The sequence below is a fragment of the Loxodonta africana genome, chromosome 2 (genome assembly GCF_030014295.1).
Source record: "Loxodonta africana isolate mLoxAfr1 chromosome 2, mLoxAfr1.hap2, whole genome shotgun sequence".
NCBI lineage: Eukaryota > Metazoa > Chordata > Mammalia > Proboscidea > Elephantidae > Loxodonta > Loxodonta africana.
Genome location: NC_087343.1, coordinates 173,353,687 through 173,367,958, shown reverse-complemented (window position 1 = coordinate 173,367,958; position 14,272 = coordinate 173,353,687). Strand labels below are relative to the sequence as shown.

The 14,272-nt window shown below is 45.0% G+C and overlaps 1 protein-coding gene across 3 annotated transcripts in view; it reads left to right on the top strand.

Annotated features, from left to right (window-relative positions):
* The window catches only part of ADAM19 (ADAM metallopeptidase domain 19), a 112,877-nt gene that overhangs the window by 46,607 nt on the left and 51,998 nt on the right, over positions 1-14,272 (top strand). For all 3 annotated transcript variants that reach the window (XM_064278863.1, XM_064278858.1, XM_064278853.1), the window contains exons 4-5: positions 878-956; positions 8,306-8,382. In XM_064278863.1, coding sequence (XP_064134933.1) covers positions 878-956; positions 8,306-8,382 — 156 coding nt within the window. The remainder of the gene's footprint in view (positions 1-877; positions 957-8,305; positions 8,383-14,272) is intronic.

Sequence of the window (14,272 nt, the reverse complement as noted above, 5' to 3'; positions counted from 1 at the left end):
CTTTTGCCCCCTTGACCTTGACTTTCAATAGATCCGTTCTGCTTTTAATGTGGCTGAGCTAGTTGAAACATCCATTTGGTCCTTTTGTTTTGCTTTTAACTTTCATAGAAATTCTAGGAATCTTATTTGGTATTGCTTTGTCTTTGGTGAGGGATTCTTACCTTAGCTTCAAGGAGTCTGTGAAAGGGAGAAATCAGTGTTCAATTTTAGGGAAGACAAAAATATATATAATTTATTGAAAAGGTAATGTACAAAACTACCAGGTCTCAGGAAATCTGAACTACTAGGTCTTGGAAGGGACAGGCAAAAGGCAGCCCCAGGAACAAAGGGGCAGATGAATCACGTTTATCTGCTCAGCCCATGCAACATTATTCCATTGACTTGGCTTGAACCATAGGGCACCTCTTGGCCGGGACTGGGTAGGACACCTTATTGACAGTCCCACCAAACTACGTGCAACAAGGAAGAGTTTATTACCTTAAAAAAAAATTGGTGCGCTGATAGTAAAAATTGGTGGATATGATGCTGGCAAATCAGTAGAGATACAAAATAGAGTTCATGAATCCTGGGACATTTTGTGCACGTGTTTGCATCTGTATTTCCCCCGGACACAGAATAAGTTAAGAACCATTGTTTTAGTTCTGTCGGCTTCATCTGGTTGTGCCTGAACTAAGTGATGATACCAATGAATATCAACTTAATAACAAACTTCCCTCTGTTTTTCTGTTTGTTCCTCAGCCACCTATGGCTGCCTGGTTTCTTCTGCGTGGAGATTCTTGGGTGGTCCTGTCTGGTTCCATTAAAATCACTGGCTGCTGTTACCAGGAGGGTGGAGTCATCAACTAAGGATACAAATGTCTGTTTTTGTTCTTTGCAGAGATCTTTTTGCTCCAACCTACACAGAAACCCACTATACTCCCAGTGGAAGCCCTCGAACCACCATGCTGAAGTCCAAGGTAAGCTCAGGTCAACAAATATACATCAAACACCTGCCCTATCCAGTTGCCACTCCTAGGGACTGATGAGACACATGATGGGCATGGTTACTCCTGAAGTAACGGTTTCCTCTGATGAAGACGAAGGGAGTGAGCCGGAAAAGCAAAATGTGGGTTTATTGTTTCATAAGTGCCCCCTCTCCTTTTCTGGCTAATAGGGCCAAACAAACAAATAGAACATTTTAGGGTAATCATGACTAATTAAAATTGGTATAATCACAGTGCAATATACATTTTCTTCACTCCATGGTAATTAAAAAAAAAAAAAAAGCTGTCATCGAGTCAATTCTGACTCATGGCAACCCATGTATGTCAGGGTAGACCTGTGCTCCATGGGGTTTTCAATGGCTGATTTTCAGAAATAGATCACCAGGCCTGTTTTTTGAGGCACCTCTAGCCAAGTGAGTTAACTGTTTGCACCATCCAGGGACTCCTTATGTTAATTACCCACATATTAAAAAAACTTTAAGTAAAAGAAATAATTTACCCATGATCCTGTCGTCTCATGCCATCAGATGTCTAGCTGGTCCTTTTCATCTAGATGTGTAAGGTTTCCACAGCTGTAATGTCCATGCACACAAATTTTGTAGTCTGCCTTAAAAATTTTTTAAAAATGCTTTAAAAATTGTACTGTAGTAAAATATACATTGTCATTGTTGTGTGCCGTTGAGTCAATTTCTACTTATAGCGACCCTACAGGACACAGTAAAACTGCCCCATAGAGTTTCCTAGGCTGACTAGTTCCTGGAGGAGGACATCATGCTTAGTAGAGGGTCAGCACAAAAGAAGAAGACCCTCAAAAAGATGGATTGACACAGTGGCTGGAACAATGGACTAAAGCATAACAAAGATTGTGAGGATGGCACATGACCAGGCAGTGCTTCATTCTGTTGTACATAGGGTCGCTATGAGTTAGAACCAACTCGTCGGCACCCAGCAACAACAACAAATCTTTACAGGAGCAGATTGCCAGGTCTTTTCTCCTGCAGAGCTGCTGGTGGGTTAGAACTATCAACCTTTTAGTTAGCAGCCGAGGGCTTAACCATTATGCTACGAAGTTTCTGTAGTAACATATATTTTTTGAGTGTATATTTCAGTGACATTGTTGTTACAATGTTGTGTAACTATCACCACTACCTATTTCCAAAACTTTGTCATTACCCCAAACAGATGCCTATTAAGCAATAGCTCCTCACTTCTCCCTCCCTCTGGTAACCACTAATTGTAGCTCGACTTTTGAAAGTAATTTTAGGTTATAAAGTTTTTCCTATTTTGCTGCTGACTTCATATTGGATATTTTTCCCTGAAAGGTGTTTTTGAGTAGGGATGTTTGGCTTTTCAGTTGGCCGTTCAGATAGATACATGTTAGCTTGCCTTTCCCACATCCCACTGGTGGACATTCATGGCAGTAAATCGTACACATTTCATGGTTTGCTAGCTCTTCCTACTGGGGTGCCTGTTGGAATTGGTAGGATTAGAACAGTGGTTCTCAACCAGGGGTTATACTGCCCCTCAAGGGGCACTTGCAATGTCTAGAGGCATTTTTGGTGGTCATAAATGGAGTGGGAGTGCTACTGGCATCTAGATGGTAGAGACCAGGGATGCTGCTAAACATCGTACAACACACAGGACAGCCCTCACAACAAAGAATTATCCAGCCTGTAATGTCAATAGTGCTGAGGTTAAGAAGCCCTGGATTAGAGTGACCTTTCTCAGACTCTGAACTGATGGGGGAGGGAGGAGAGGGAAGGGAAGAAAAAAAATGGATTCTGGAAGGAGCAACAGTGGTCTTTTGCCTTTGGGGCAAAGCATAATGGACTTCAGTGGTGTGGATGCCTGAGAGATGTGGTATGGAGGCCAGCAGGAGGGGTTCCTCTGCCTCAGTGTTTCCATGGAACCCGAGATTCTCACATGGTCCATTCTTTAAAATACTTCTGCTGGATTGCAAATGTCTAGTATGACAGAGATAGCCACTATCAGTCATTAGGAGTCCCTAAGTGGAGCAAATGGCTAAGCATTCGACTACCAGCTGAAAGGTTGGTGGTTGGAACCCACCCAGAGGTGCCTCAGAAGTCAGGCCTGGTGATCTGCTTTTGAAAGGTCACAGCCTTGAAAACCCTGTGGAACAGTTCTATTCTGCACAGATGGGGTCCCCCTGAGTTTGAATCTACTCAAGGGCAACTAACAACAATAATCAGTTTGTCAGATTATACTGGAATGGGGAAAAGGACTCAGGACAGTTAAGTTTTCTTAGCTCTAAGGGTCCTAGAGCATAGTAACTAGCTGTCTGAGGGACTATTTTGGATAGTTGGGTGGATCAGAACATTGAGGAGAAAGAGGGAGTAGAGAGATGAGAATGATTTGTTGTGAAGATCAAGACTGTCCTTGATGAGGTCGCTCTAAGTATAAAGGAATTGGCGGTGTAGCCAGTGCCTGCAGCAGGCAAGTCAGCTAGATCTTCTCATCTCTCGGGAGCCTGTCCAGCAGTGAGTCCAGCCTCTGGAATCTACACTTCCCTCAATGCCCCTTGGTCAAAACGTCCCTTCCCTTCATTGAGACCTCTTTTCTCTGCCTCCAGGGATAGGGGGTGGGCACAGCCCCTAGCTTTTAAGATCTCGCAAAATCACCCTCCTCTGAGTTTGGCGCCTGCTGCTTCTGTACCCCAGAGCTCAAGAATGGGTCTCAGTCCACAAGTTTGCCATGAGCTCATGCTTCCTACTGTGAAAGCCCCCTGGGGTGGCCACCTCGGGCCAAGAAGCTGAGATGGAATGCTGTGACTTCATGACTCTGATAATTTCCTTGTTCTTTGTGCTCTCAGCTTTTGCATCAGGCAGAGATGTTATAACGGCCTTTCAGAAACAGAGGAGTGGGAAGGAGTTTCCCCTCATCCTCGGAATCCCCTTCCTTCCAGAAGGCTTTGTTGACTGAAGCCTATCTTAGCTCAACCATGAGACCAAAACAAAAAAAATCCAGTTGCCGGGTTGAGGTGATTCTGACTCATGGTGACTCCACATGTGTCAGAGTAGAACTGTGCTTCATAGGGTTTTCAGAGCTGTGACCTTTTTGAAGCAGGTCTTTCTTCTGAGGCACCTCTGGGTGAGCTTGGACCACCAATATTTTGGCTAGTAGTCAAGCACTTAATTGTTTGTGCCACCCGGTGACTCGAACCGTGGGACAACTTTATTTTCTTATACTTGGTTAGCGGATTCTTGCAACCCTCCCACCCAGTCCCATGTGGCTCCCAGTCAGCGTTCTTATTTGGAAGCTAACTCAAAGAGAAATGGGAATGCAATAACCCATTTAGCTGCACTTGACCCAAATTCTGAGGCCCGCACTCTTGCTTCCAAACTTGGCCTGGGTTAGCGGGCATTCTGGGAACCTTATCAAGACTCATTAGTTGGTCCTTTACGCTATAGCCCTGATCTAGGTCAGATCACTGGGGGAATGGGCTGTGAATCTATTCCAATAGAAAGAGTTACAGGGCTTGGGGTCTGAAGGCTAGGTCTATAGTCTTGGCTTTTCCTAGCTATGTGACCTGAAACAACCCTTTGGATCACACTGGTTTTGAGTTTCCTCATCTGATACTTGGATATACTAATATCTAACTCTCAGGGCTCTGGAAGGGTAAAATGAATCACTTATGGGAATTTATAAACAGTTCTTTCAACCCCACATTTTACAGATGAGAAAATTGGGAGGAGAACTAGCTTGCCCAACTTCAGATAACCAGTTAGTGGCCAGGCTTAAACTTAAACAAGAACTTAAATCTCCTCTGGTGCTAGGGGATAATAAAGCTTTGGCAAATGAAGTCTCATGCAGTTTGCACCAGGGCCCCTCCATAAGATTACAGCCAGGAAAGTTGACAGCAATAGGTTTTTTCTTTCCCTCTCCCTACCTCACATGTTGATGGTGGGGTGGAAGATTAGAAAACATCACTTCAGAGTCCCAAGCACAATGCTGGCCTGATGAGAGTGGTTCAGAGCCTGGAGTCTGGAACCAGGCTGTTATGTGATCTCGTAAATGACTTAAAACTGCTCCAATTTCTAGTTTCCTCTTTAAAAAATGGCAATAGTAACATCTACCTCATAAGGCTGTGGTCAGAATTAAAAGAAGAACATCTGTGTCTGCTGCTGGTCAAGTAGCAAGACCTAGGTAGACTTAGCTCTGATTGTTAATAACAGTCAATGGCAGCTGTTATTATCACATGAGATAACATATGTGAGAGCCCTTCGCAAATTGTAAAGCATATTACAAAAGTCAGTTGCTAGGCTGTTTCAGAGATCCCCCAGGCTGTGATAAATGGTAGCATCATTCCAAACATAGGAAGATGTACAGGGATTCTTCACACTCATTTCTGGATTTGAATTCTATTTATTTGTAGAGGTTCCAGGATTTTTTTTTTAATCCTTGACTCCCTCCGTCTTCTCTGAGCACCATTTACCCCATATTAGCCTGTCTCCTCTCCCCGGGAGAACTGGCCCGCTCTTCACCCCTGAATGGCCCTGTGCTTTGGAGTTCCTTGGCCCCCTGCTGAGTTCTAAGGACCAGGTTCAGAATTTTAGCACTTGATGTTCAACCCCCAGGTCCCAGAGCCCAGGGGTGGGTGGAAAAGCCAGGTGCCGGGCTGGCATTTGAAAGCAGAGGAATCCTGGCTAGAAGGAAAGTTTGTCCTACTAACCTTCTTTCATAGGTGCTTGCGGATGTCTCCTGGCCCAGGTAGGGGTGGAAGGGAACTTTCCTTTGTGTTCCTCCGAAGGTTGGGATCTGACTTATTTAAAGTCCAGGAGAGTTTGATGCAGAGGGAAGGGGTAGTGCATGTCCCTCCTTCTGACCATGTGAGCGTGAATGGACAGAGGAGCCATGCTGGCGGCGGCAGATTATCAGCGGATGACAGGACACCTGTGGTCTGGAGAATGACCCTGAGTTGAGCGCCATCCTGGCCTTTATGTTCTGGTCTGGCCACATGGCTCAGTGGGCAGGATGTAGAATTGACGAGGCTAAGGTTCTAGATTCAGCCCCTTGGTGGGCTTCCAAGCCCCTGCCTTTGGTAATATGATCACTGATGTTTATTGCCTGCTGCTCCGAGCTGGGTACACTGCACTAGCTCTGTCATACCTGGTGCTGGGTACACTACACTAGCTCCTTCATACCTCGTATTCTCACAGCCACCCTGTGAGGTGGGGACTACAGACACAGAAGATCAGAGAGGCTGGGGAACTGTTACATAGCGGGTAGGTGTGGGAGCCTGGCTGTAAACCCAGGCCTTGCTGGTGCCAAAAATGCATGAATTTAATTATTTGGCTATATTCATGTCTAGAGCTGGGAGTGAGTGGAGCCAGAGAATATAGACAAATGGGTTAGCTATCTCCTGGGTCACATCCCTGCCTCCTGGACACAGAATACTGCAAGCAGACATGGTCCTGTGATGGATCACTTGTACTTTTCCATAGGCGAAGGCAGGAGCATTTATGATCGGCCCTGCTTAGGCTTGGGGTATTAGGGGAAAAGGGGAAGTGTCTGTGTCTGCAGCCATATAGTTTATATCCTTCCGAAGACCTTTGCAGAACCTGGCTTCTGCCTGACCAGCTTATTTCTCTTTACCCATTTGAGAGGAAGCCTGTAGGAATGCGTCTGTTGTTATCACACCTCGTTTTGCCTGGGACAGTCCTGGTTTGTGCTGTTTGCCTGGTTTTGCATTTTAGCACTCTCACGGTATCCTGGTTGGCTTCATAAGTGCTATGGTTGCATTACTTAAAACACACTCTGTAACACCTCAAACTTTTATTTCAAGTCTCTCTTACAGTTTATAATTACATCTTTTAATTACTGACTGGTTCTCACAAGACCACCAGCTCTATGAATGCTGGTACAGTGTTTATATCTGCTCAGTGCAGGATCTTCAGGGCCTAGCCCAGTGCCTGGCACATAGTGGTCTTCAACAGCAGTCTGTTGTGATGGAGGAAGCCACCCTGGTTGAGGAGACCAGATGACTGAGAGGCTGTGAGGCAATGGCAATGACTAGAGAGCAACATTAAACTCATGGATGTAGGTGCCAAATTAAGTATGATCTAGGTGTGGAGGGTTTCAGGGGAGGAAGATCATCGTGAGCTGAGGAGATGGAGGTGTATGAGCTTCCTAGGGTTTCTGTAACAAATTACCACAAACGAAAAACAAAAAATAACTGCTCTATAGGGTTTTCAAGGAGCAACTGGTGGATTTGAACTACTGACCTCTTGGTTAGCAGCTATAGCTCTTAACCACTGCACCACCAGGGCTCCTACCACAAATCAGGTAGCTGAAAACAACAGAAACTTATTCTCTCACAGTTGTGGAGACCAAAAGTCCAAAATCAAGGCATCGACAAGGCCATGCTCCCTCTGAAAACTCTAGGAAAGGATCCTTCCTTGCGTCTTCCTAACTTCTGGTGGCTTCCAGCAATCCTTGGCTTGTGGCAGCATCACTTCAGTCTGCCTCTGTCTTCATATAGCCTTCTTTGTGAGAGTCTTTCTGTGTCCTCTTCTCTTCTTACAAGGAACCAGCCATTAGAATTAGGGTCCATCCTAATCCAGTATGACCTCATCTTAACTTAATTACATCTGCAAAGAGCCTATTCCAAATAAACTCAAATTTTGATGTTCCAGGTGGACATGAATTTTGGGGGGACATTTTTCAGCCTACTGCAGGGGTTCACAGAGGTGATTCTTGGGAGGGGAGAAGCAGGATCTTTCAGAAGCCTGGTATCCTGTGACCAACCTTATGTCATGGAAGGAACTCTGAATGAGAGTCTGAAAACCTGGGTTCTCCAACTAGCAGTGAGAACTTTGACGGACCCCTTTGCTCCTCTGAGTCTCAGTTCCTACATCTTCTGTTCAATGGGGCAATGGCATCTATCCTACCCCACCTCACAGGATTATTTTAAGAATAAAAATGATAAAATGGAAAGCTCTTTGCAGATTGTAAAGTGATGTAAGGTTAAGGTAGATGCATAATGAAGTATCAATCATCTGAGGAGCCCTGGTGGAGCAGTGGTTTAGTCCTCAGCTGCTAACCGAAAGGTTGGCAGTTCTAACCCACCAGCTGCTCCTCGGAAGAAAGATATGGCAGCCTGATTCTGTAAAGATTACAGCCTTGGAAACCCTATGCGGCAGTTCTACTCTGTCCTATAGGGTCGCTATGAGTCAGCATCGACTCGAGGGCTGTGGGTTTGGGTTTTTTTTTTTGGTATGAATCATCTGTGAGTTTCATGAGAGATCAACATTGCCGTGCTTATCATTGCTCTTCAGCCTGACCACTTCCTTTCTCCTTCCTAGGATCATTGCTTTTACCATGGGACAGTGAGGAAAGCGGAAGAGTCCAGTGTCACGCTTAGCACCTGCCGGGGAGTTAGGTAAGAGGCTCCGAAGGTTCACAGGGGAGTCTGGTACTTTCTGCAAGAGATGAAATTTTCAGGACAAGCAGGACTGGCCCTGGGCAGGGGCCTTGGGAAGGAGACTGTTGATAGTGTGTGCAAACCAGCTCTGAGAAAGGCCGAGGGTGGGAGGGACCAGGGGGAACCTAGATAACCCACAAATTCACTGGTATTAAGCTTTTAATTTTTTGAGGAACTTGAACTTGATGAGTTTGAGCACTCTCACATCTCCTTTTCTCTGTTCTCTGGTAGTACTTCTAGGCAGTGAAGTAGGAAATGGGTCTGGAGTAAAAGGAGAGCATGGGAAGAGAAAGGAGAGATGAGGATACTTGTTTTTAAGATGGAAAATCAACTCAAAAGTTCCAATTAGATAGCGTTTTGGGAAGAGGGTGACTCTTCGATCCTTGATCTAGCAGGATTTGAGGGCTGGCTTTGCAGTTGACCAGTTAGGTGACCTTGGATCTCTGTGGTCTCATTTGTAAAATGTGGATAAAAATAGTATACACCGAAAAAAGAAATAGTATACACCTAGAGGTGTGAGGGAAGGAGCCCTGGTGGTACAGTGGTTAAGCACTTGGCTACTAACTGAAAGATCGGCAGTTCAAACCCACCAGCTGCTCCACGGGAGAAAGATGTGGCAGTCTGCTTCCATAGAGATTACAGCCCTGGGAACCCAATGGGGCAGTTCTACTCTGTCCTATAGGGTTGCTATTAGCCGGAATTGACTCGATGGCAGTGGAGTGGTGTGAGGATTAAATGTTTATTCAGCACATGGACAGCATTGAAACCACCTGAGAGCTTGTGCAATATGCAGAACCTCAGGTCCCTCCCAGACCCACTGAATCAGAATCTGTATTTTACCAAGATCCCCAGGTGATTGGTGTGCACATTAAAGTTTATACCTGAGAATGCATCTTCCTTGAGAACATAAATTATATCTCAAATATTTGTTTCTCTCTACCAGTTTACCCCACTGCCTTGCATATATAGGATCTATGCGTGTATGTTGAAGTAATAAACTTTCTTTATTTGGACCCCTACTGCTTCCTCCTCCATTTTTTTTGGAAAAACCAAAAACCAGTTGTCATCAAGTCAGTTCTGACCTATGACAACCCTATGCTTGTCAGAGTAGAACTGTGTTCCATCGGGTTTTCAGTGGCTGATTTTTCAGAAGCAGATCACCAGGCCTTCTTCCAAGGCACCTCTGGGTGGACTTGAACCACCAGTTTTTCAATGAGCAGCCAAGCGCTTAACCATTTGCATCACCCAGGTTTAGGTCCAGTATACTGGAAAGCTGGCTTTCTCGGGGGGTGGGGGAGGACGGGGGAAAGCTTGATTTGTATCATCTGCCAATATGCTGGTAGAAATACTCCCACCACAACTTTCAAGCTGCTAATGTGACGTCACTGACGGTGAAATTGCAAAGTTACATGCACGATTGGCGCTCTTTCTGGTAGTAGGTGACTCCACTGCATAGCCCTTTTCTCTTTATCGGTGGATCAGTTCATCCAAGGATTGTTTCATTCATGCAACAAATTAATATTGGGTGCCTATTATATATTGATGCCTTGTGCTAGGTAGAGGGAAGACAGACATTGAAAAGTCACTGAGCCCTCAGTTTTCTCATCTGTGAAATGGGTGCCCGGGGTAGGCATGGTAGAGATTATTATTTAAGTGTTTTGTAAACACTACAGTACTGTACAAGCATAAAGGATAACTCTGGACTTACAACACTGAAGCCCTGCTAAGACTTCCCCAGGCTCGCAAACACAGTGAAGGCCTCTCATGCTGCAGATCCCATGTGTCTGTTTATAAATTGGGCCACATCTCCTCAGTAAGGCTGTGTGGTGAGTCGGCCAGAGGGAATTAGGCAGGAAACAAGCTTTGGCTGGGAAGTGATAACAGAATGGCCCCAAATCCCCTGCTCAAGTGCCAAGCCAACTGGTCTTGCAATGGTGTTTGCAGGCCCAGCCACCACCACCTGCAGTCTGCAAGTAAACAAAGTCCGTCCCAAAAAGGAGGAATGGGAACATGCAGGTGTGACCTGCTTCTCTCTGGCTTTTCCTGTGTCCACTTGGTCTGGAGCAGTGGAGACTTGGCTTAGCCTCTTGTAAATCACTTCAGCAGCTGGATTGACCTGGGAAACCAGGAAGCCGTCCATGTGTTTCTGTTTTGCATGCTTCACTCTGGTGGGGTCCCCCTGCTTACTTTCCCAGCCTTCTCACTGCTCACCTTAAGAAGCCAAGAGTGTCTGCAGACCCGGCTGATTTAAGAGCTAGAGACTCATACCAGATGGCTTGGTGCCGACCCTGGAGAAGGAACAGCTGTAGCAGCAGCAGCAGTGTTCAAACTCCCATTCACCCAAGTCATCTCCCAGGCCTCATAAATCGATGCTGCAATGGAAAATCTCCACAGCAGTTGTTCTTCTCTCCTTGAAACATGTTCCTTGTGACTGGAGAAAGTAGAGATAATTTATACCAAGTGGGACCTTCAGGCTAATGATACTAATACAGAGGAATTCAGCTGAGTTTCTAGATGGTTGCTGGGCCCCCTCTTCTCTCCAAAGCAATTATTTGAGCTAGTTTAATTGAAGATATAATACATGCCCATAAAGTAAACATAAATTCAAATAGTACAAAAGGGCGTACAATGAAAAATAAGTCTTTCTCACCTCAGATTTCTAGATTCTTCCCTTCTCAGAGGCAGCCACTGTTACCAATTTCTTTTGTATCTTTCTAGAAACATTCATTGCGAAAAAGAACATAGATATGCCATATAGTGCTTTTTAATCTTATTCAGGCTGCAGACTCCCTTGAGAATTGGGTGGAAGCTATGAATATGTATAAACTATACCAATAAAAACATGTGACGTACCACTTCATTGGGTTTATCGAGTGTCTATAGCCCCCACCAAGCTTGCCTCACATTAAAGACCCCTCCTCTAAATGTTTGCACAACTTCTTACATGTACAAATATTTTACAAACTAACGTGGGGTCACCACAAGTTGGAACTGACTTGACAGCAACTAACAAGAATAATCACTCGCTGTGTAAATGTAAGGAGCAATTATTATTTCTAAAGAAATCTAGATAAACTGGGTTGAAGTGTTCTGGATTGAATCTGTGGATTCTGAGAAACACTGTGTGTGTGTGTGTGTGTGCGTGTGTGCGTGTCTAGCTCACTATCAGTAGGAAGGATATTGCGAAAAGGATATTGCGATAAAGCCTTTTTTTAACCTAATTTTTTTTAAGAAAATATTTATTAAAAAACTATTCTTACATAATGAATACAGGTTTATTGTTAAAAATTCAAATATGCAGTTACAAAGTCAAAAAGTGAAAGTTCTTTACCCTGCCTTCACCCTTCCAACCAGTCCTGCTCCCCATCTATAATCACTGTTGGGGTGTATGTAATTGACATACATAATTGTGTGCCTATATATTTTTTTCTGAATGAGCTTACCCTATATAAACTGTTCTGCAACTTTTTTCCCACTTAACGTTATGTTCGAGATGCACATAGATCAATCTCATTCTTTTAATGGCTGCATGGTACAGCTTCTGGATGAATGTTTGGTCGGTTTAATTATATAGAAAGTCTTTCAAAGATATACAGTAAATCATGCCTGGTGATATATTTGGTGTGTCACCTTTATATTATAGCTGCTCTGTCCTTGAAAAAAATGGGGCCTACACTCACTGTGGTCAGTTCCTGGACTCAGATTCTGTGAGAGGCAGAGAGAATATGAGATTGAGAATGAATGTGAGAGAGTGTGTATGAATGCACGCAGGATGGCCTGGAGTCAGCTGAAAATTTAGAGTTGAATGACTTGAGTTTGAGATCTAGCTTCACATCGCCTGGCTGTGTGATCTCTGAGCTTTCCTGTCCCCATCTAATTTGTTCCTTGTCTTTGCCTTGGCCAGGCCAGTGCCTCCCATGGGCCTTAGCAGCCCTGCTGGTGATGCTCACAGAGAAAGAGGCTGCTGAGTCCTGGGGTGGGGTAGGGGCTAGAATCAGGGCCCCGCCCTGGAATGAGAAGCCAAGGATCTGCTACCAGCTTTGGCAAGTTCCTTTTTCTCTGGGCCTTGGTTCCTTTTGGAAACTTTGGTGTCGTAGTGGCTATGTGCTATGGCTGCTAACCAAAAGGTCAGCAGTTGGAAACCACCAGGCACTCCTTGGAAACTCTATGGGGCAGTTCTACTCTGCCCTATGGGGACTAAATTGACTCAATGGCAGTGGGTTGGTTCCTTTCATCTGTAAAACAAAGGTAGAGCAGACCTTTAAAGTGACCTTTTAGCGTGAGAGGTTCTGGGTCACAGAGAGAACAGGCAGAGTCTCAGCGGGAAGGGGGGCCTGAGGCAGAAGGAGGTGGCTCATCTACAGGGAGCTAGTCCACACATGTCTGCCCATTTGCCAAGGGGTGCAATGACCCGTTCTCCTTTGAATACTCTCTTTTCCTTCTGTACAACAAATAATAAAAACTACCTCTGTGTCAGGCACGTGCAGATTAAGCCTTTAGAGAAAAGTACAGTCAGGTGGTTAAAAGTTTAGATTCTGGAGTCAGACAAAACCTGGCTTAAAACCTGATAGTTTACTTCACATCCCTAGACTCAGTTTTCTCACCTATAAAATGGAAACACCAATATTAACAGCACTGGTGGATTTAAATTAGGTGATAAGTACAAGCTCCTTGAGAGCAGGGTCTGTGCTTTGATCATTACTGTATCCCCAGTGCCTACGACAGTAACTAGCATACAGTAGTTTCTCAATAAATGTGTTAAATGGCTACTGAATATAAATCTTTGCACCGTACTTGAGGTATAGTACATAGTCAATATTGTTGTCGTTAGGTCCTGTGGAGTTGATTTTCAACTCGTAGTGACCCCATGTGACAGAGTAGAACTGCTCCACAGGGCTTTCTAGGCTGTAATCTTTACAGGAGCAGATTGCCATGGAGCTGCTGGGTGGGTTTCAACCACCAACCTTTCAGTTAGCAGCTTAACCGTTGCACCACCAGGTCTCATTTTGTGGTCACTGCTGTTATTTTTAAATGTTACTTTGATTATTAGTAAGCATCACCTATTACTTTAGTCAATTATCCTAGCAGCTTTGTGAGATGGGCAGTATTACCTGTGCTTTACAGATAAAAGACAAGTAAATTTAAGTAACATACCACACAGCTAGTAAGTAGCAGAACCAGAATCTGAATCGAGGCATGTCTCCCTCCCGGGAGTGCATGCTCCACCTGTGCTTTGCCACTCCATCCCGGAGGCCCACATTACCTGTATGCCTTCTTTTCTCTCTTCTGTGCTACTTTTGGATTCACTGTCACCTCCTTTTACCTGGGCACAGATTGGGGGAAGGAAAGGAGGGTAAAAGCATGATTGCCTCCGTAAGGCAGCTCTGATATAGGGAGGCTGGATGTGTTCCCTTAGGTTTAGCTCCGAATTAACAAATTCCCAAGAAGCAGTTCTCCCTTGTGTCCCTGAAGGATGCGAAGGTATTTGGGCGAGTCCTTCAGTCACTTAGGGGTTAAACACGCATCACCTGCTACCTGCCTGGCCTGCCCGCTTCTCTGCGCAATTTCCTTTGTATCAAGCTCTTAATGATGAGAAATAGGATGGAGCATAGCCTGTGAGGTCCTGGCCCCTCCCACACCCCCTGGCTGAGCTCTGCCTCTGTCAGGGCTAACGGTTAGCAAATTAGATCAACTGAGGCTCCTAGAAGGAGAAACCGATAAATGACTGGTGGGTACTCAGTGGAGGGGAGGGCGGCTAGGAGGACAGGGCTGTAGTGATAGGGGAGGGGGGCTGGACAGGGTCTGGAGTCTCAGAAGTTCCTCCACCATCAAAGCTAGGGTTCAGGGT